The sequence below is a fragment of the Labeo rohita genome, chromosome 14 (assembly GCF_022985175.1).
Source record: "Labeo rohita strain BAU-BD-2019 chromosome 14, IGBB_LRoh.1.0, whole genome shotgun sequence".
In the NCBI taxonomy this organism is placed as follows: domain Eukaryota; kingdom Metazoa; phylum Chordata; class Actinopteri; order Cypriniformes; family Cyprinidae; genus Labeo; species Labeo rohita.
Genome location: NC_066882.1, coordinates 8,032,014 through 8,055,225, shown reverse-complemented (window position 1 = coordinate 8,055,225; position 23,212 = coordinate 8,032,014). Strand labels below are relative to the sequence as shown.

At 36.0% G+C, this 23,212-nt stretch overlaps 2 protein-coding genes and 2 non-coding genes across 10 annotated transcripts; 1 reads left to right on the top strand and 3 right to left on the bottom strand.

Annotated features, from left to right (window-relative positions):
* The first annotated feature begins 1,746 nt into the window (after positions 1 to 1,746).
* mospd1 (motile sperm domain containing 1) lies at positions 1,747 to 8,492 on the top strand. Of its 2 annotated transcripts, none has more exons than XM_051127556.1 (6): positions 1,747 to 1,862; positions 5,320 to 5,599; positions 5,678 to 5,753; positions 5,843 to 6,075; positions 7,751 to 7,912; positions 7,999 to 8,492. In XM_051127556.1, exons 2-6 carry the CDS (start codon positions 5,446 to 5,448, stop codon positions 8,028 to 8,030), a joined length of 657 nt encoding a protein of 218 aa, XP_050983513.1. In that variant the 5' UTR covers positions 1,747 to 1,862; positions 5,320 to 5,445; the 3' UTR covers positions 8,031 to 8,492. The 2 variants fall into 2 exon arrangements, with proteins under 2 accessions (XP_050983513.1, XP_050983514.1); XM_051127557.1 differs by lacking the exon at positions 1,747 to 1,862 and adding an exon at positions 1,893 to 3,909.
* A 2,138-nt stretch (positions 8,493 to 10,630) lies between these two features.
* pabir2 (PABIR family member 2) lies at positions 10,631 to 20,669 on the bottom strand. 6 transcript variants are annotated; one of them, XM_051128117.1, is made up of 10 exons: positions 19,759 to 20,669; positions 18,006 to 18,081; positions 16,966 to 17,019; positions 16,652 to 16,695; positions 16,352 to 16,406; positions 15,518 to 15,619; positions 15,312 to 15,397; positions 15,131 to 15,204; positions 14,946 to 15,042; positions 10,631 to 12,610 (listed from the first exon to the last, which is right to left on the bottom strand). In XM_051128117.1, the coding sequence occupies exons 1-10, from the start codon at positions 19,881 to 19,883 to the stop codon at positions 12,472 to 12,474; spliced, it is 852 nt and encodes a 283-aa protein (XP_050984074.1). In that variant the 5' UTR covers positions 19,884 to 20,669; the 3' UTR covers positions 10,631 to 12,471. The 6 variants fall into 6 exon arrangements, with proteins under 6 accessions (XP_050984074.1, XP_050984075.1, XP_050984076.1 ...); XM_051128118.1 differs by having other exon boundaries at positions 10,631 to 12,607; XM_051128119.1 differs by having other exon boundaries at positions 15,131 to 15,195.
* LOC127176695 (small nucleolar RNA U109) lies at positions 13,558 to 13,715 on the bottom strand. The gene has a single exon (XR_007829143.1). It is a non-coding gene; the product is annotated as a small nucleolar RNA U109 (small nucleolar RNA).
* Positions 15,702 to 15,857, bottom strand: LOC127176694 (small nucleolar RNA U109). The gene has a single exon (XR_007829142.1). It is a non-coding gene; the product is annotated as a small nucleolar RNA U109 (small nucleolar RNA).
* Positions 20,670 to 23,212: the final 2,543 nt, after the last annotated feature.

Sequence of the window (23,212 nt, the reverse complement as noted above, 5' to 3'; positions counted from 1 at the left end):
GACCGAAACGCCTTCGCCCCGCCGCCGCCACGCCATTGGCTGAGGCGAGCCGCGAAGCCACGCCCACTCTCGTATAAATATGCAATGAGGTCGTGGAATTCCTCTTATCCTCTCAGTTCTCCGCGCTCGCTTGAGCGGACGGAGGTCGGGCAGGAGGACGGGGATATTGTGTGTCATCCACGCGCTTTGTTTTGCTCTTTTAACGGGCGCTTTCGCTACACCATTTAGTTATCATTTGAGTTCATTTGTAACCCGCGTAGTTTCATATTCGTCTCGTGTATAAAGGGCGACCCCCTCCTCGCCTGATCCTGGTCTGGCTGTCTTGTTGGGGGTGGGGAGTAGCTTGGGTTCTGTGTGATTTTTATAATAATTGTGCCTCCCTCTGACCATGGAGAAATCCATCCTCGTCCGCTTTCCCCTCCTCTTGTTTATCTCCTTCGAGAGAGTCTAGCCAAGCGCCATGTTAATACAACAATCCGCCCGAGACGGTGACAAGACGCGGGAGGAAAACGAGCGTTGTCAGGCGCAGGCTCCTCCTAAATCGCGCTCCTCGGTTTCCGTGGAGCCTCGCTGCACATGCCCTTTGAATTTGTGAATGTCAGTAAGGGACGTACCTGCTAGGCAGTCCTGTTCACCATAATCGCACAACCTGAACGTGCTGCGATAAATGCACAGGCATTTGAGGTCATATTTTTACCCTGCACGAAAGCTAGCTTGGCTAGCTAAACCTACAAGGTGTTTTAATATCCGCAGGGTATAGCCCGTGAGCAAGTGGCGACCATACAGCACCCTTTATTATAATCGTTCAGCCGCATTTTTACATAACTACATCTCAGATGAGAAACGCGTCTCTGGAGAACTATCCCAAACATAAGAGCACCACACGGTTTCTGTTTGATATAGCCCTTGATATCCTGGTTCACAACAAAGGATACATTTTTAAAGTGGAAACTGCCAGTGTTGTTCATTCATAAAGTGTATGCGTGTCCCTTGAGAGGTGGGTTTTATAAAGGTCGTCATGTTCTTCCTGTTTTCATTTCTCTGTAGTCTAAAATTTTCTTTAAATTTGCTCATTGTGCAAATGTGTGCAAGCGGTCACAAATGTTTTGATTATGGGTTGTGCCCTAAAAAGGCGGTGGTGGATAGCTGTCGTGTGAATGAGCATTCATACTAAAGGGCGTGCAGGTTTCTTTAGGATGAGTTGGTTAGTTTAATAAACTAAACAGGCGAAATACGAGCTGTTTGCACTGTCGTCAGATGTCAAGTTCGTTTCACTTAAAAAAAAAAAGAACAAGGAATTATTAAGTAGTTTCATTTGCTTACATTAGCTAACATCTATAGGTAAAAAATGTTTTTGTTTTAACGAAATGCATGCTTTGAGCTTTGCTGTCAAACCTTAAAGGGGCAGTGTACCTAAAAATACAAATTATGTCACACAAAACAAGACATGTCATTTAAACCGCAAAAAAATAACATTCTGCTCAGCATCTCTTTTACTCTTCTAGTTAAGAAACAAAGTCACAGGTTTACAAACAACATGGACGGCTAATGCAAGAATTTTCATTTTAACTGTCCCTTTAAGGCTTTTCGTAAAAGGTAAAACGGTCCCCCAAACTGCAGTTTTAGTGGTGTAAAACGAAAGACAGACATCATTTTCTTCTAAAAAAGAAGAAGAAAATAGCTATAAATAATAGAAAGCACATTTCGCGAAACGCAGTGACGTCATAGAGGACTTTGGCGGAATTCCTGAAGCACTCCAGTATCCCAGCATTCAACGCGCGCTTGCAGCGTATTGTTGACAAAGAAAAAGGAAACGGGGTGGGATTTAAAATAAATATCATTAAACGGTAAACGGGAGCGAGGTAAACATATATGCTTTCTAATTGTTTTCGATATACCTACTTCTTTAAATAACAACGTTGAATAACGTAATATTAAACGCTGTGTTATCTCGATTTTACTATATTGTTATGCTAGCATGATTATAGGTTAAGCATATCAGCAATACGTCAACATCCAGTACATCTAGTGAACAGTATTGAACATCACGTCTATTGAATTATTTTAACCAGTATCGATATTTGCAGACGGAGCGTCTTATTAAGTGGCTAGTTACGGTTGAGAGCTGAAATGACAGCGTTTGCTAATCATATTTCAGGCAGACATCTTTTTTTTAATATAACGTTAGTTTAACATTCGACATCCGAACATATTGTAAGTAAGGAATATTTTACATCACACGACTTGAGGTCGCAAATTTGACGCTTTAATGTGTTGGTTTATTATAATATATGAATGTCATGGTACGTATAGCGATTTCTGCTAATAGTCAGCAAAACACAATAGCCTTGACGAGGACAAAAGCTCCGTCAGGATGTTATTGGATCTGCTGGAGACATTCTCTAGCTAGACATCAGTCATTCGACGGGGAGTATTTGAGTATTATACAATGGACACTTACAGATTATTTTTCTTAAATGCTTGTTAGGAGTATTTATCTGACATTGGGAAAACCCAGTGAAATTCATCTCTAGACTGACATTTGAGAGCAGACATCCTTGTATCTGCCAGCTGTCATCTTGTGTCATTGACCTCACTAGTATGATGTTAGACGGTTAAGTTTGACGTTATTTATTTATTGCTTTAGCCCGTATTGCGAAATCCTTGAGTTTTAGACGAATTCAGTAAACATGGTCACATGACTAGCCACGTGGAGGCAGGAGCTTGTTTTTTTAGAGATCTTGGCCATCATCCATTAGTCATTATTGACACCATTATTAGATTATATTGACACGTGCCTTGCAGTTTTCTTTGTCTTTCGTTTTATTTACAAGCGCATTTATATTGGCACCTAAATTCTAAAGTATTTTTATATAAACAACAGCTTTTGTTCATGCTTGTGTTTAATTCACTTTTCTGAAGCATCCCTTGATTATTCCTGATGCTAAAAATAAGTCTGGGAGAAACTGTGGTTACTGATTTATTCATGTAATTTCTTATTTATTTAAACATCCTGTTGCAGTAGTTCTCAGCTGTTTTTGTTTTAGGACAGATTTTGTCAAGTTGCCCAGCACTGTACAAGTTGTTTATTGTACAAGATGTTTTTCAAATCGAACATTAGATTTACTAATATTACTATTAACTTCAAAGGCATGACAATGTGTTATATAACAGTATGAGACAATAAATAATCTATAATAAATCTAACTTTGTTTTCTAATTAAGTTCTGAATTCTGATCAACAGCTTATAATGCACAGTAAAACTGTTTATCCTTTTTGCGAGAGCAAAAGCTTTTCGTTTCATGTGTTTACTTCACTTTTCTGAAGCATACTTTTATTATTTTCATGCCACAAATAAATCTGAGAGAAACCATTTTTTACTTAGACTTACTCATGCTGTCAGATGTAATTTATTGAAACCTCCTGTTGCGTTAGTCTGCAGCTGGTTTTGTTTTAGGATTTTATGTCAGTTTGCCCAGCACTGTACTAAAGATGTTTATTGTACAAAAAAATGTCTTTCAGATTAAATATTGACACAAACGGCATAAGCCTTACAACATAATAAATGATTAACATGACACAATGAATAGGATAATTGATCATTTTGGTTTCTAAAGTCTGATCATGTAAACAACAACTGATAATTCATTTTTTAAAAAAAGTTATTTAGGCTTAAGTGCTTGTCAAACAGTCTGTTCTTGTTGGTATCTGTCTAGTTTGGCTGCTTATGCCAAGTTGACAGATGAATCTGTGCCAAAATACATTTACAGTTTGACAGAACGTGCAGCCTTTGACGTCAAGGCTGATATGGGAAGTGTTTTCTCCTCCTTTGTGTTATCTTAGCTGTGCACAATTATATAATTAGTTGAATTTCTTTATTTGCATTTAGCATTTAACAGACCCACCATGTGAGTATTACTGTGTTGTGTGATCTTCCCTTCACAAATTTTGGGTCAGAATTTTTTAATGTTTTTGAAAGAAGTCTCTTATGCTCACCAAGGGTGCATTTATTTTATTAGACATACAATAAAAGCAGTAATATTGTGAAATAGTATTACAATTTAAAAGAGCTGTTCTCTTTTTTAATATATTTTAAAATGTATTTTATTCCTGTGATGTTTCAGAAATGATTCTGATAGACTAATTTGCTGCTCAATAAATAGTTCTTATTACTAAAAAAATAGTATAAAATATTGGAAACTTGTATGTTTATAGTTTTTGTGAACACTTTGTGGATGATGATGAATAAAAAGTTCAAAAGAACTGAATTTATTTGAAAAAGAAATAATTTGTAACATTATAAAAGTATGTAAATGAATTAGAAGCGACAGGAATGCATTAATTGCTTTAAATAAAATCCTACTGACCCCAAACCTTTATACATATAATTACACACAGTGACTTTAGCCAGTCAGTTCACACTAAATGTGGGCTTTTGTATATTTCTGATATTCTGTTTTTGTTATTATGACTGGCTTTGATATTTACACTACCAGTCAAAAGTTTTTGAATAATAAGGATGTTTTTTTTAAGTAAGTCTCTTCTGCTCACCAAGTCTGTATTTATTTAATCCAAAATACAGCAAAAACTGTAAAATTTTGAAATATTTTTTACTATCTAAAACATCTGTTTAACTATATATTAAAATGTAATTTATTCCTGTGATCAAAGCTAAATTTTTAGCATCATTACTCCAGTCTTCAGTGTCACATGATCCTTCAGAAATTGTTCTAATATGCTGATTTGCTGTTCAAGAAACATTTATTATTACTATTATTATTATCAATACTTAAATAAGATCAGCATTTATCTAAAATAAAAAGCTTTTGTCACGTTATAGACTATACAATTTAAAAGCTTGGAGTCAGTATAATTATTATTTTTATTTTTTGGGGAAAGAAATTATAGAAATTAATGCTTTTATTTAGCAAGGATCCTTTAAATTGATCAAAATTGATGAAAAAGACATTTAATGTTACAAAAGATTTCTATTTCAGATAAATGCTGTTCACTTTCTATTCATCTAAGAAACCTGAAAAAAATTCTACTCAGCTATTTTCAACATAATAATAATAATAATAATAAAAATAATAATATTAATAATTTTTTTAGCAGCAAATTGCATTTTAAAATATATTCAGTTGCATTTTAAAATGTATTCAGTAAAAATATTTCAACATTTTCCTGTTTTTGCTGTATTTTTGATCAAATAAATGCAGGCTTGGTGAGCAGAAGAGACTTCTTAAAAAAACATAAAAAATGTTACTGTTCAAAAACTGGTAGTGTATATCTAAACGGCCCCATTTCTGTCATTTCAGAGGTGAACGTCATGCTGCCAAAGAGCTGAACTGTCTGCATTAAGAACTGGATCTCTGCGCCGTTTCAGCTCAGAAACGGAGTGGGAATACGAAAAAGGGAGGAGGACGTGAGCTCAGTTGGAGCCAATGCAGCAGCAGAGTCGGCAGCCTGACCTAGTGGAGGGAAGCCTTCCAGTGTTTGTGTTCCCCACCGAGCTGGTGTTCTACGCAGATGAGCAGGCTTCACATAAGCAGGTGCTCACCCTCTACAACCCGTATGAGTTTGCTCTTAAATTCAAAGGTGAGTCTCACATTTTATTTTAGTAGCCGTACTGTGTTGTAGTGGTCCTTCTTTTCTTACTGTTTGTTGTTTCTTCAGTTTTGTGCACAGCGCCAAACAAGTATGCCGTGGTGGATGCCACTGGTGCTGTTAAACCGCAATGTTGCGTGGATATGTAAGTTTCTAGGTCTTGAATTTTCACTATTTTAATATTTTAATTTGTTTGAGCCTTTCACAATTGTGAATGTGATTTTCGCCAAACAGCGTGATCCGCCATAGGGATGTGCGGGCCTGTCATTACGGGGTGATTGATAAGTTCCGGCTGCAGGTGTCTGAGCAGAGTCAGAGGAAGGCTTTGGGCAGGAAGGAAGTGATGGCCACTCTGCTGCCCTCCGCCGCTCAGGAGCAGCCCCAGGTCCGGCCCCAGGAAGAGGAGCGCAGGATGAAGGAGCAGCTTGCTGACAGAGTCTTCTTTGAGCAGACTGCATTCCAGACAGGTGTGTTTTAAACTCAACAGGAATTTGTGTTCTTGGTTTTTACTCTGATTGATTCATAGGTGTTTGTACACTACCAGTCAAAAGTTTTTGAACAGTAAGATTTTTAATGTTTTTTAAAGAAGTCTCTCCTGCTCACCAGGCCTGGATTTATTTGATTCAAAGTACAGCAAAAAAACAGTAACATTTTGAAATATTTGTACTATTTAAAATATCTGTTTTCTATTTGAATATGTTTTAAAATATAATTTATTCCTGTGATTTCAAAGCTGATTTTTTAGCATCATTACTCCAGTCACATGATCATTCAGAAATCATTCTTAATATTCTGATTTGCTGCTCAAAAATAGTTATTATTACTATTATTATGTTGAAAACAGTTTTTTTTCAGGTTTCTTTGATGAATAGAAAGTTCAAAAGAACAGCATTTATCTGAAATAGAAATAAATAAATAAATAAAAATAAATAAAAGTGTTAATTTCTATAATTTCTTTCCTCCCCAAAATTATACTGACTCCAAGCTTTTGAATTCTATAGTGCATAATGTTACAAGAGCTTTTATTTCAGATAAATTAGCTTTGATCACAGGAATAAATTACATTTTTAGATATATTCAGATAGATAGCAGTTATTTTAAATACTAAAAATATTTCAACATTTTACTGCTTTTGCTGTACTTTGGATCAAATAAATGCAGGCTTGGTGAGCAGAAGAGACTTCTTTAAAAACATGAAAAAACTTTTGACTGGTAATGTATGTATATTATTATCTATTTTATATATTTATTCATATTTTAAGTTACTTAATTATTATTTCTAAAGAAAATACACATTTTCTTAAAAAATACAAGTTTAATTTTATTAATTTTCTTTACAAATTGAAATTTAGAGATATATATTTTTAAATATTTGCTATAAGTAATACTTCTATTTTTTTTAGATTTTTTTCATTAAAAAATGCAAGTTTCAGTTTATTTATTTTTTCTTTGTAACAAAATTTTCTTAATTTTTAAAAAAAAAAGAAAATATTTTATATTAACTGGAAATCATATTTTTATATTTTTTTTTAAATACATATTTAATACTGTTTTTTATTAAAAAGTTTGGTAACACTACATTAACTAGTTAACATAAATTAGCATTTATTAATCTTAATTAATGTTAATTTCTACATTTACTAATGTATTATTAAAATATAAAGTTGTGCTTGGAACTAACAATGAACAACTGTATTTTCATTAACTAACATTTACAAAGATTAATAAATACTGTAATACATGTATTGTTCATTTTTTGTTAACATTAACTAACATTATTATGACCTATATAACCTTATTGTGAAGTGTTACCAAAAGTTTTTACATTTTTCTTTTTTCAAAGCTATTTTCTTAAACTTTTTGTCTGACAAAAATAAAATTGGCAACAAACTTAAAGCTATAATACTGCTGTAATATAATTCTAAAATGTATAAACACAATGTTGCTTGAAAATAACTGCATATTAATAGCTTTTTCCTGATAACTTTGCTAGGCCTTAAAGGTGTTGCTGTTCACTCTTCCCACTAGGTGGAGTCAGAGAGCTGTATTTTTTATTTGGGTTTATTTATTTATTTTTGTATCGTTTGTTGGTTTGCTTTCATTTTAAAACCATCTGCTTCTTCCTTTTCTGTTTTCGCACAGACAGCCGTTCAGCATCTGGGGGTCCCAGCCTCCTCACTGTCCTTTTAGGCCTGGTGTGTATGGCGGCCCTTATGCTCCCAACACTGGGAGAGCAGGAATCCACAGTGCCTGTCTACCTCCACTTAAGTGTTAACAAGAAACTTGTAGCTGCTTATGTTTTAGGTGAGTCGCAAAAAAAAAAAAAAAATAATATTCCAAACATTTATTGTCTGCTGCACTTTTTCATGATTTTTTCCAATGTTGCACAGGTCTTCTTACAATGGTTATTCTGCGCACTTGAAGTGTTCTCGAAAACGATCTTGCTGAAAGGAACTTTGATGATGAAGAGGGGAGATATGGACATTAACACAGCCGGGAGGGTTGTGAGGATGGAGGGGAAGCACGTTTGAGAAACTCCCTATAAACAGGAACTAACTTCTTAAATGATCATCGCAAACTCACAGACACAATGAAGATCCATGGGCGAGGGGAGGGGAGTGCTCTGTGTTTACAGGCCGAAAACTGACTGAGCTGGCATTGAATCCAGCTAACTATTATGTTAAGTGGGAGGGGGTGTAGAGGAACATGAATACATTAAATTAAATGTGTTGTTATACGTCATATTCGGTGTCTGTGGATTTTTGTTGCTTATTTCAAGACTGAAAATGGCTTTTTTTGTTCTGATGTTTGTCCACTGCTTAAATCTTGTGCACAGTAATCTATAGATGCCACATCAAATAAAGAAAACTGATTGTTAAAAGCATTTCTTAGAAACAGTTTTATGTTCAAAAGTTTTGGTGGTAACATTAGTTTCTGAATCATAGTTCAGTCGGCTTAAGAAGCAATGTGTAACTGGAGTGCGATAAATGTTTGTTTAGAAATAAGCTGATTCATCTAAGGGAAATAGAGCATTTACTTAAGCACTCCTGAAAACTGACTTGTTTTCCAATGAGTTTAGTGTAATGTTTGGAAACTGCAGAGGAAACAGGATTACATACCCAGTAATCTGGCAGTAATGCAATGTTTGTACTCGGCTTGTTTTAAATTGATGTTTCATTACAACAGTTTGAAGAACAAATTTGAACTTTAAAGGCTCTTTCCACCCTCTCTGTCAGAAGCTGTTTTAGAAATCCCTTTGTAACCAGTTTCTTTATAACCCACAGTATTATGATGCATAGTTTTTGGGTTACTTACATATTATTAGTATATTCAGCAAGGGTGCATTATCTTGATCAGAAATGACAGAAAAGACATAATGTTTTAAAAGATTTTCATTTTAAATTAATGCTGTTCTTTTGATGTTTTGTTCATCAAAGAGCAGCACAACTGTTTTCAACATGAATAATCAATGTTTCTTGAGCAGCAAATCATATTAAATGATTTCTGAAGGATCACGTGACACTGAAGACTGAAGTAATCATGCTGAAAAGTATTCTCAGGAATAAATTACATGCAAAATATATTCAGATAGTAAAGAGTTATGTTCAATCCAACTGTAATAATATTTTATTACTATTTTGGCGGTTTTTGATCAAATAAATGCAGCCTTGGTGAGCATAAGAGACGTTCAAAAACACTTAAAATAGTTAAAGAGTTCACCCAAAAATGAAAATTCTGTCATTAATTACTCACCCTCATGTCGTTCCAAACCCGTAAGACCTTCGTTCATCTTCGGAACACAAATTAAGATATTTTTGATGAAATCCGAGAGCTTTCTGACCCTCCATAGTCAGCAACGGAACTACCACGTTCAAGGTAGGAAAGACATCGTTAAAATAGTCCATGTGACATCAGCGGTTCAACCGTCACGTTATGAAGTTATGAGAATACGTTACTTTCTATGCGCTAAGAAAACAAAAACAACGACTTTATTTAACAGTCTGTATCGAGTCCATGAGAGTAACTAACGTTACCACGACACACGGTCGGAAATTTATGAGAGCTTGTGGCAAAAAAGCCCCAAAAATTCAAGACAATGGGGGGAAAAATCCCCTGCACAATTAACCGACGTTTCAATTCGCGGTTTTGTGCAACGTTGAGCCTTATAACCAATCAAACGCGTTTCTGTTGAACTTAAGAACGCATTGGCCAATCAGCGGCGCTTTGATTAATCAGCGCTGAAAACGCCGGCGCTGTTGACGAGTGCGCACCCTTACGAATTTCCTCATCATAAACAAACGATGTAAATAAGATTAATTTCGTAGCTTCAGCGATTATAATGAGAGTGCTAGACTTGGCTAAGGTCATCGACTGACATAAACCAGCAAAGGACCAGCTTAAACCAGCATCAAAACCTACCAACAAAAACGTTTTTGTTTTCTGTCGTTATTTCAATATAAAAAGGAATAATCCATGATATAATACTGATTTTTGTCATAATACTGTAGCCCTGTGAGTTTTTTTTTTTACATGTACAATTTAGACCATTTTAAACAGTCTATTGATACTGACAGTAACAGATAACAGTTTTAAATATTGATTAAAGTAATCAGGTAAATTTTATTAAGACAATTAAGACAACATATGTTTAATAATAATAAAAAATAATATAATAAATAATATATAATATAATAAAAATAAAAACATGTCCCTGGAAATCAATTCCAGAAAAAGGAAAAGTTATGGGAAAAGTTAATTTCTGACCCAGCCACAACGTGTGTGGTGCTGCTTCATAAAATTACAGTTGAACCACTGATATCACATGGACCATTTTAACAAGGTACTTACCATCTTTCCGGTCCTTAAACGTGTCATTTGTTTTGCTGTCTATGCAGGGTCAGAAAGCTCTCAGATTTCATCAAAAATATCTTAATCTGCGTTTGAAGTTGAACGAAGGGCTTATGGGTTTGGAACGACATGAGGGTGAGAAGTTATCAACAGAGGATTCCTTTTTGGGGTGAACTCTCTCTTTAACCATTGTGTATGTTAAGACGATAACTACGCTAAGTTTGGCATCACAAGACAAGGTGACAAAAGAGCTGGACAAATAATTTATTTCTGACATCTGGAAGTCTCTGATATGACAGGAACAAGATTTGTTCAGAGAGAGCAGAGCACAACTACACATCCTCATGACAGCACTCAGTCCTCCTCAACAGAGTTCACGTGCACAGGCTTTAAAAAGTACTGTATGAGTCAAAAAGGACAGAGTAAAATAATTAAATAAAGAATTGGACACGCCCACAGGACAAAAAAAAACAAAAACAAACAAAAAAACAAACAAACAAAAAAAAAAAAAAAAACAGCAAAGCAAACTACAAATACACGTCACCCATCACTACAGGACAGAATCTGGATCTACATGACCCACTCACTGTATTTTTTGTTTGCAAAAACATTCAGAAAAAGATTTACACTGCGGTGTGTCACTTTCATGTGAAAAAAAACCCCTCAATTCACTTAAATGGGAAAAAAAAAGGATTTTACAATCACTTCCTTGCACAGAAAAATGAATTTATGATACATCATATCATGCTTGAGGAAATAAAGCAATTTCTTTGAAATTTAGAAAACCATTTACAAAAGAAAATACTATTTTCTAAAGTAACTACAGCCCCAAAGAAAGAACTCCTAAAATTACAGTTGTACACTTCTCTTATATACAAATTTAATGGCACACCGTTTCAGATCAGTAGATTACATTTAAAACTCCACAAAGAACATTTTTGATGGGAGGGTTTCATTTCTTCACACTTCTGCTTAACATTTTGAACTGCCAAATGTGTCACAGCCTCTGGAAAACACTGAAAATCATTTAACTCTGCTGAAACTGCACCTGTAGAGCGCATTCTCCTCCAGATCCTTCCCGAATAACAGAAACAGGGCAAAGCCACTGTGCGGAAAAGTAAAAACATACAATGGACGTCATTCATCTCAGCCCGGATGTTTTGCTCCATTCTCTAAAAGCTGTGAAAACGACAACACAGTTGTGCGCACGTCTTTAGGTTGACAAACATCAACGCAGGCAGTTTAGTTTCTCCGTAGTGTTCAAATTGAGGATTTAGTGGTTACCAACAGCTGCAATATTAAATCCCATCTGCAGTAGTTGTGTACAGCAACCATAATATCATTCTAACAGAGAATGAAGTGCCAAGCTCTGAAAAATACATCCTCCACCTACTTGAAAATCAAGAAAAGGCAATTCCTGAACAGAACAAAGCCCAAAATGAAATTCAGCCCCTTTAAAGTGCAGTTGCACCGCTAATAAAACTCCAGAAGAGGCGGCTGTCAGTTTGCCGGTCGAGTGCTTTGCCCCTGCACGTTATGCCATGAATCTTATGTACATACTTACATACAAATAAAAGCAAAAAAATAAGTTAAATTCTCACACAATACCGGTTGGCAAGCTGAAATTGTAAATCATAGAACCTGCCTGTAGTTGTACTCCTGTTTACAGCCATTTTCTTTTCGAAGCGTTATCAAAAAGATAATTGCCCCATTAGGGAACCAAAAAAAAAAAAAAAAAAAAATCCAAGAAGCTCCTCTGTGACGTCCTTCGCTTTGATACAGATCTATACACCATGTTTTACATCTATTTTTAGCAGCTGATGCAAAAAACATCCACAGTCCCTCCACACCCGTAGGGTCTTTCCCACACGGAATATTCCCTCGCTTTGCTTCAAATGTAACATAAAAGGACAATTCAGGAAAAGAACAAAAGCCATATTGTGGGAACGAAACTAAAATAGGTGGAGGAGGGCCTGAGAAGCAGCCCAGTCCTCCTCTGGTGTCCATGACGCTCATCACTTAGGGGAGAGGTCCTGAAGGGGCGTGAGGGGAGAGTTACTGGAGGAAGGCGACACTCCTTCCATCTTGGCGGGAGAGTCTGAGGAGGAGCCGACGCTACTGAGACTTCCATCCAGAAGATCTGGAGACAAACTGCTAGAGAGATACAGACAGAAAGCATGTTACAAACATGTGCCCAGCTGGTATCCATTAATAAACAAAATGAGTACACTGTCAATTTTAGGCCAGACAGTTTAGGCCTTGCGAAAGTATTCATACCCCTTCATTTTTTAACATTTTGTTAAACTGGTAATGTAAAACTGTTACTCTAGTAACATCTACAAGCAATATGAATGCTCCTGAGCTAAATTTCAACTGTCCCAGATAAGGGTATGAATACTTATGCAACAGAATCACAAGTTTGTTTTTTTTTAATAAATTTGCAAAGATGTTTTTGCTTTGTCATTATGGTGTATGAAGTGTAGATTGATGTGAAAAAAAGGTAATTTAAAGCAGTTTAACATAAGGCAGGAACATAAAATATGAATGAGTAATGAAAAATATGAAATATGAAAATATGAAAAAGTATGAATACTTTTGCAAGACACCGTACATGCAAAGTTTTCCCAAGTAATTAAGCCAGATTTATAATTTAAATGAGCATTATACAATTTAATCTCTGAATGTATTAAGTGATTTAATTTTTGCCATCTATGCAAGGTCAGAAAGCTCTTGGATTTCATCAAAAATATCTTAATTTGTGTTCTGAAGACTTACGGGTTTGGAACGACATGACAGTGAGTAATTAATGACTGAATTCTCATTTTTGAGTGAACTAACCCATATAATGTATCAAGTTTTATCAAGCCATCAACTAAACATTCACTAATAATGAAACAAAATGAAAGTAGCGAATATTCACTTTTTCTTGTAATTTAATAATAATCTACACTAATGTCACCACAATACTGGAATGTCAAACTTCGTTACAATACCTTGAAAAACATCTATATCAATACCATTGGAAACACTGCCACAAAAAAAAGGGAATATGAGATGTATGACAGCTTAATTACCACTAATTAAACACTTGACTGCTAATGCATTGTTGGAGTATTATACTACCAATCCAGTCTGTTCTTGAGAGACTGGTGGCCCTGTTAACTCCAGGAGTTTTTTTTCTAGCATGCTTCCATTTTCTCTTCTACAATCCCATCAATAGGGGAAAGAGGAAGTGTAGCAACAGAGCTACGGCATGCATCATTATATCATGAGTGAGAACATTGTGAAGATTCAGGTTAAAAACGTGGATATTACACATACCGTTAAAGTTTAGGTCAGTAGGTTTAATACTTTTACTCAGCAAGGACACATTAATGAGATCAAAAGTGATAGTCAAGACATTTATAATGCTACAAAAGATTCCTTAAAGAACGCAAAATTACCCTGGTTTTAAAAAAAAAAAAAAAAAAAAAAAAAAAAAAAAAAAAAAACCAACAACAACACAAGTTTAATATTGATTATGTTTCTTGAACAGCAAATCAGCATATTAGAATGATTTCTGAAGGATCGTGTGACACTAAAGCCTGGAGTAATGATGCTGAAAATTCAGCTTTGCCATCAAAAAGATAAATTACATTTTTAAACAGAAAAAGTTATTTTACACTTTTAAACATTTCAGTTTTTACATTTTTGATTTAATAATTACAGCCTTGGTCTTGCAGAATTCTTAAAAAATAAATAAAAATAAATATTTTATAAATACTTCGCTACAATACCTTGAAAAACATGGATATTCAATACCATAGGAAACACTGCCACAAAATAAAGGGCATAAAATTTAACAGCCTTACATTGAGCATTTAATTTACTTTTGATCAGTCTAAATATTTTCTTAGTAACTGAAACTATTATTAGTATTATAATTATTATTATTATTATAGAAATATTACTATTGCAATACAAAATCCAGTACTTTTTTTTTTTTTTTTTTTTTTTTTTTTAAGAAAAAGCACATTTTACTTGGCAGCAAAATTACAATACTTGTGTCTTCACTTTCAAGAGATGTGTTTTATCCTGGAAAAGTGCTAGGAACCCTTAGATTCTAATGGGTTTATAATTATCACAAATCGTGGATGCATGTGTTGCAGTACTCTCATGACTGATACAGAAGAGAAGAAACTGTTGAATAAAGTTATTTTTGTTTTCTTTGAGCACTAAAAGTATCCTCATAGCTTCATAACATTACAGCTGAACCACTGATGTCACATGGACCATTTTAAAGATATTACTACCTTTCTCTGTCTTGAATGTGTCAGTTGTATTGCCGTTTTTGCATGGTCAGAAAGCTTCATCAGAAATGTGTTAATTTGTGTTCTGAAGATGAACAAAGGACTTATGGGTTTGGAAAGACATGACCGTGAGTAATTAATGACAGGTTTTTTTGGGTGACCCATCTCTTTAAAATAATAAGTCCGCTGTGAAAACTCACCAAGTGTTAAGCTCAGGCAAGTGAGACACCTCTGTGGACAGCATGTTGGTGGTTCCCTGAAAGAGTCTCTTGGGCTGGCTTTCTGTCTCCATTTCACCTGAGAACCCACAGAAAGATTTAATTTTAAACATCCCAGTTGTAACAACATTGAAAAAAAACAAAAAGTGTCATGAGTGCCCCCTTACTTTTGCGTTTGAGAGGCCCCAGAATACCAGGCCTGATGCAGTTGATCGGGCTCTGACTCCTCCTGCTGGGCAAACTTTTGATGAGAATGACATCAGCTACTCAGCTTAATATCCTACACTATAGTCGCCTATACTATTACGCTGACAAAAACCGTTCCTGCTGTACCTCAACAGAACTTACCTAAAGCGGCGTGTTGGGCTGGGAACAGGGCTGGGCGTCAGACCGTTACTGGTCACCAGGATTTGAAGAGATGGAGAGAAACACTGCTGCTCATTGAAAAGAGAGAAGTGAAAGCATTAAATCTTAAACAACAAAAACAGTACAGCAAGCTATTTATTTAAAAAAAAAAAATAAACAAATAAATAAAAAAAGAAAGAGAGAGATACCTTCTTTCCAATCCCTCTGGTGGGCGAAGGAGCAGGAGACACAGGCACAAAGTCAATCCGTTTCGGAGATGACGATGAAGATTTCTCAAGATCATTATCACTCTATGGAACCAAAACACAACCGTATAAATCACACTCAGTATGACAGCATTATTACCGCTAATTAACCACTTGATTACTAACGCAGTGTTGGAGTATTATACTACCAATCCAGTCTGTTCTTGAGAGACTGGTGGCCCTGTTAACTCCAGGAGTTTTTTTCTAGCATGCCTCCATTTTCTCTTCCACAGTCCCATTAATGGGGAAAGAGGAAGTGTAGCAACAGAGCTACTGCATGCATTACTACATTATCTGAGTGAGAACATTATCTCAATCTCTGTTATAATAATTGTAAGGATCCAGGTTAAAAACCTTAATTATATAGTTTGTAATGATATTTTTGTTATACCCGCTTTAAAAGTTCAGGTCAGTAAGTTTAATATTCTTATTCAGCAAGGACTCATTCATTTTATGAAAAGCGATAGTTACAAAATAATGTAAAATTATCCTTTAAAAAAAAATAATAATAAAATAATAATAATAATAATAATAATAATAATAAAAAAAAAAAAAAAAAAAAGTAGTTCAAGTAGTAGTTCAACATTGACAATAAATGTTTCTTTGTTTCTTTAAGCAGCAAATCGGCATATTATAATGATTCCATTTTTACATTTTTGATTACATACAGTCTTGGGCTTGCATACTTTCATAAACACAAATCTTACTGACCTAAAACTTTTAAACAGTCGTTTATTGCATTTTTTTTTTTTTTTTTTTTTTTAACCAGGCTCTTACCAGACTAAGACTCTCCTCCCAAGACTGGCTCATTTGCATGGCTGCCTGCACCTCTCTAGATTGGGGGGGGGGAAACGCAGACAGGAAGAAATTAATAGATAAGTCACTAAACACTGACATCATTTCCTCCAACTAATGACCAGAGTCAAGCAGTCTAATAGAAGCTCTCGCTTCAGTGTGCACAGTACACATCTAGTTTTACCTGCCAACTATTGTTATGAACACTGAAAACAGACAAAACCTGCTGTCAACAACTGATAAATTAGAAACCAATGCCCTGGGGGTTCAGCAGATTCTTACCGTTCATGAGCAGTTTCACGGTTCATCACATCAACGCCCTCTTCCTACAAATAAACAAGCATAGAAAGAATCTCCATATCAGCAAATGTCTCACCAACACAAAGTGATTTTTTTTGTACATATCTATAATCCCATGTTGGAGTGCGGTACTACCAACCAGTCTAAATCTAAAAGACTAGTGGCTTGCGAAAACTCCAATATGTAATTTTAGCATGTATGTTTCAGCACACACTCTCATATGCACATATATAGGAGTAGTGAGTCTGACATGCTAAGAAAAGACATTTTATGGTACATTGATGCAAACTTTGCACCTGTTTGATCCTCTGCAGTCTTGTGCTAGGAACACGTACTGGTGAAGATGGAACCTAAAACATATGAACATCCAAATAAGCAAAATGCATTAAACAAACCATGCCAATTAGCACATTAAAGGTGACGTATCATGAAAATATGACTTCTTCCATATTTAAGTGCTATAATCAAGTCCCCAGTACATCTACCAACCCAGAAAACATGAAAAGGGACTATGCAGTAATTTTGTTTTGCTAAGCCTTTTTCGGTAAGCATGTAAAAAAAAAAAGGTGATCTTATTATAATACTACCACCCCTTTAATCTGCACATTTCTACCCATTTTGTTTTCGCAAATAACAATGGTGTACCAGTTCTAACACCATGGCAAAAGTTCAAGCAAAGCTTGCTAACTGTTCTGTCGTTGGCTGCATAGACAAACACAGAACTATTTAGAGTCCCAGCCTCAGAAGAAACAAAAAAGCAGTGGATTTATTGATTTATTTACTGTACATTACACTGCTCCCTAATACAAACATGCAATTTCTTTCCCACCTGTTTACCTTAACAGATATAAGCGACTGTTTTTGTAACCCATATGTTTTTAACAAACTTGTGTATTTGACAGTTTAAGCGCAATTAGACATGAAAGAGAACTTAGGTTTGTACTCAAATGCTGTGTGACAGCGCTTTCTGTGCGTGTGCTTTGGATATGCGCTCTCAGAAAACTATATCAGAAGTTTAAACTAATAGGGTTTAAAATGCATGACTTGAGTGTGACAGACGTGACATTTAAAACCAAAAAGATGTTTTTTAGCAGAGTATTTGAGCTAGGAGCTGTAAAGGCACAGTCCTATTCCTGAAAAGGGGCCAGGGAGCAGCAGCTAATTTGCATTTAAAGAGACATGCACAAATGGGCATTTTTTAAAAATGATACAATAAATGATCTGTGGGGTATTTTGAGCTGAAACTTCACAGAGACATTCTGGGGACACCCGAGACTTATACATATTGTAAAAAGTGGCATAATAGGTCAGCATTCTGCAAGAACTCTTTACATACCACATTGGGTCGAACAACAGTAGTACTGTTTCTTCTGCTGCGGAGAACCTCTCTCTGGAACACCTGTGAAGCATCACTGAAGAAAGAGAAGACATTTTTAACATCAGCATGTACTAAAAACTATTCATTTAAACTTTAAAACCATGATAAAATCTAGAAAGTAGCAACATGTGAGTTTTATACTACCAATACAGTCTGTTCTTAGAGGACTGGTGGCCCTGACAACTCAAAGCATGTTATTCTAGCATGGCTTCATGTCTCTGCTCTCTATCAGTGAGAGAACAACCACAACAGTCATGCATGGCATCTCTCAACGCTTCGTAAGCTATCCAGCCAGATTTGCACTTACTGATTTGGTCAGTTACCCGGATGTGCGGCCATACTAGGAATACTTGAATGTAAACAACGGCATTGATTGCATGGTTAATGTACTACTGAATATGTTGTTCTGCTAATTTGTGCTGCCTGAACCATGGAAAAAAAACTTGTGGAAGCTGCTAAATCATATAGAGAAGGACTAAAGCAGGAAAGGGCGCAATATTTTGACAAACTAAAGTTAATAGGTGGTAAAGATATACAAGAGCAGAATAATTAAGATATTAGCCTAATATTTCACCTACCTGACCAGAAATGATAAGAACAAAGACTAATGTTGTCAAAACTCTTTCCCTGGAAATCCTGATTCAGTCTAGCCAACCACAAACACCTTTTGTTCCTCAGACAGTTTGTTTTTTTGCACTCTTCTGCTTGATTTGTCTGCTTGACTTTTAGCAGTCTATAGTACTCCAAATGTCTGACCGATTAGTACTGCCCAAAACATGACAATTTACCATTTTCAGCAACAATAATCAGCAAAATATGCAAGCTTTGTTCCATTCAGTGGCACTGTTTACATTCAGTACCGCCAATATGGCCGACTGATCACGTGTCATGAAAACACTCTATAAAGCATGTTTAAGTGAGTGTGTAGTTGCTCACCATCAAGGCTAGGAACATGATGGCAAAAAATGTGCACATACATGTTTGCAAACCTATATGTTAAATAGCTCACCCAAAAAGTAAAATGTACTTACATTTACTCACCCTCAGGCCACCCAAGACGCAGATTAGTTGGTTTCTTCATCGGAACAGATACTGAGAAATTTACATCACTTGCTCACCAATGGATCCTCTGAAGTCAATGGGTTCCATCAGAATGAGAGTCCAAATGAATGGAATGAATCTTAATGATGCATTTAGTAGGGAAAAAAATTTAGTTTTTTGCTTCATAAAACATTATTTGATAGACTGGAGTCATGTGTATTACTTGTGGATTATCATTTTGTTTTTTTGAACTGTCTGAGCTCTCATTCTGACGGCACCCATTCACTGCAAAGGATCCATTGGCGTTTAAATCATGTAATGCCACATTTCTCCAAATCTGTACTGATGAAGAAACAACTCATTTACATCTTGGATGGCCTGAGGGTGAGTATATTATCAGACAAAAATCATTTTTGGGTGAAATATTCCTTTAAGATGATAACTAGGGTTTCCAGCTGGTTCAAGACGGTAAACTAGCCTCCAGGTTCCAAAAACTAGCTTGACCTAGTTAACTAAACTTGTCTGGCCAGTTTGGACCAATTAGAAACCAGCTTAAGCTGGATCCTTCGGCATGGTCAAGTAGGTAGCTCACCTGGCTAAAAGACACTTTCAATAATATACTAACATATTTACAGCTCTAAACATCTTAAGATAAGCAATCAGTGATCACCTCAGGCCGTTTATCATAGGTTCGCTGTTAGATCGTCTCAAATGCCCATCGCTCTGAACAAGTGACGACGGGATGTCCAGATCCAGCTCCATCTTCTCTTGTGACATGATTCCTTGATTGTTCATCGTTACTGTCCTTAAACGTATGCCGCAAAAAAAGCACGCAGGTTGCAAAGCTACATCGTTGAAAGGCACAAAGCAGATCAATGTCACAGTTTACTATGTGCTCATTTTGCACCCTGTGTAGAAAGACTGGGGCTTCTGTCTGTGTTTAAGGGTCAGTGTAGGTCTCGATCAACGCTTAAGTAAATGATCCATGGCTTTCTGCAAACCAACATTCTGCTTGGTCGATCTGCCCCGCGTATCTTTCTAGAAAACTCTCCACTTTCGGGTCCAAACTTGTAGATCCAGCGACTGGTTAGCTGCGAGCTAATATGTGAAAGGGGTTTGGCCCATGCACACCATTCCTGTGCTGTTAGCTTAGCTCGATGGCGCACAAGCACCTAAAATTAAGCCGCTCCGCTCAATTATATACAAGTCTAGGAGTGCATGTGGAAAGGATGCATGAAAGGCAACAGGCAAAAGCAGGAAAGCATGAAGGTTAAACCGCTAAACCGTGAGCGCAATAATAACAAGAGCTCAAGGCACAACAATGTTCAGCTGGCCATCATCATGTTGCTAACTAGCTTGCTGTTCTTGATGGGCTCGCGTGTAAATCACTAGACAAGCGCGCAGCTCCTCTCCGAGTTCTTCTTTTTGTCAGGTTGGCGTGTCAGTATCTAGTTAGATGAGTTTGTAACTTAGTTGCGTCAATCAAACGTTAGCATATTCTGTTTATCTATTTTCTGGACGCCGCAGCGTACCCACAGCTCAGCTAAGAGTCCCGCCCCTTCAGTTCCTACCGGACTGACTGACAGCATCGTGAACCAATCAGAAACTCGATGGCCGCCGGCGTGCCTTTTTGAATGGCAACCGTTCGGGGAAATAGCCAATGGGATCACATTTCCTGGAGACGTTCTCTCATTGTGCCGCTGCGCCGCACGCCGTTTAACGCATGCGCATTATCTTTGTTGCTTTGAAATAAGACAAACTTTAAAGCGTTTCGAAATTAGGAGATACTGTAAAACCTGTTAGCAGTTAACATTATGAATATGTATGTAACATTTTGGATATTTTAAATGTCAAATTCTATGGTAACGTTAAATAGGACATTTATGGCGACAAAGTATAAAAGTTGTCCATTGCTTTCAACTTGTCACCAAATTCAGTTTAGAATGTATAAAAATTGCTTTGAATACTAAAATATAATATATATAATAAATTCCAGTGATTTGAAAACTGACTGCGGTCCATATTTGGCTCAGAATGACTCACACCAAGTGTGTCATCCACTTTTGGCATTGGTGCTTTGTTTATTTTCCACCTACCACCACAATAATATAATAGAATATTTATATCTCTGTTTGCACAGTGTTTTACGTTGGATTTCTCACATCTTTGAAGCTTCAGAGAACAAAAAAAGCTATTTATACTTTTTCGAAAACTATTAAAATGCACTGCTTCAGTCAAACAAGAGAATAAACTTATAAAGAAATATAGAAGTATATATGGGCCTGGTTTTACAGACAGGGCTTAGACTGAGCCAGGATTAGGCCATCTAGACTGATCTTAAAATATATCAGTGCATTTGTTTAGTCTCAAGATGTGCTGACGTAATTTTTTGTATCAGAGCACATTAATAAAAATTACTTAAATGCCCTAATTGAAGGCCTAATCCTGGTTTAGTCTAAGCCCTGTCTGTGAAACCGGGCCTAAAGTAATTTTTATAAATGTGCATTAGAAAAAAACATAGCTGGTGTGCATCTTAAGACAAATGAAAGCCACTGATGTATTTTAAGATCAGTCAATGCAAGTTTCTTTCAGTTGAAACAGCTCTGAATTACATTTGTGACCATGGAACACAAAATCAGTCATAATATTTTTTGAAACTGAGATTTATACATCGTCTGAATATACATAAAAGCTGAATAAATAAGCTTTCCATTGATGTATGGTTTGTTAGGATAGGACAACATTTGGCTGAGATGGAATCTGAGGGTGCAAAAAATCTAAATATTGTAAAAAATCGCCTTTAAAGTTGGCCAAATTAAGTTCTTAACAATTCAATTCGAGTTTATTCGTATAGCGGTTTTTATAGTACAAATCATTGCAAAGCAGCTTTACAGAAAAATAAAGTTTCTACAATATATTTAGCTTACTAGTGGTGACTGTGTCAAGCTGACGTACATATGGCAGAGATGTATGGTAAAAATCAGTTAATGACGTAATCAGACAGACATTGATCACTATTAACAGTAATGAATTATATTTTGCAATCACAAGCAAGTTGCAATCATTAATGCATATTACTAATTTTAAAAAAAAAAAAGTTTTGATATATTTACGGTAGGAAATTTACAAAATATCTTCATGGAACACAATCTTTACTTAATATCTTGATGATTTTTAGCATTTAAAAAATGAATCATTTGTTGGCTATTGCTACAAATATACCCGTGCTACTTAAGACTGGTTTTGTGGACTGGGACTAGGCTTAAGACTAGGTCTCTTGATTTAGGCTAAGCCTAAGGACACAGGCCACTAAGTTTTACTTGGTGTAACTTCCATCTAAACATATCCTACAATATTACACTTCACTCTGTGATGGCACTCTCCACCCTAAACCCAATTTTGCATAAAATGGCTTTGCACAGAACACACCAGCAATGAGCAACACCAGAGTCACATGTTTCTTTACAGCTCACTGCAAGGCCTCTTGTCTGGCAGCAGACAATGTTTCTTTTCTCCTCTTCTAATGAGAGACACAAGATTTTGAGCCAGGCGACTGCAAGGTCATTACGCAGGTCAGGTGATGTTAACTTCGAGTGACTTTAGTAGACGAAAAACCACCTCTAGTAAAATAACATAAACAAAACTACCATGCAGAGAGAGTTGTTTGTTTAAAGATACAGATTAATAAACAAATGGCTGCATTAAGCTTGTATTACTAACACAACGTGTATGGAAACAATTACGAGGTTGAATTATAAGGCTAATGTGGTTTTAATTAGAATAAAGGCCATTAAAAATCAGAAAGTCTGTTTGTTGGCTGCTTCAAAAGGCATGACAACATCCTGAGGGGATACAGTGTGTGTCTAAGTAGTAAGAACGTGCCACGACACTGCAGTTGCACTCCTCCTCCGTTACTCTACGGGGGATGTTGTACAGCTCACGCTCCCACAAAGCTTTGCAGGAGACCATACAATGAAATTTGGTGCGTTTTTTTTACATTTCGGCGCCATTTTCGATTGGACCCGAGGTAAGTTTGGATTTTTGGGGGAATTATTTTTCAGCATTTTTCCAGCCGCGTTCTCACGCTGTCAAGTTGTGCGTTGTGCATTAATTTCTGAAGCGTC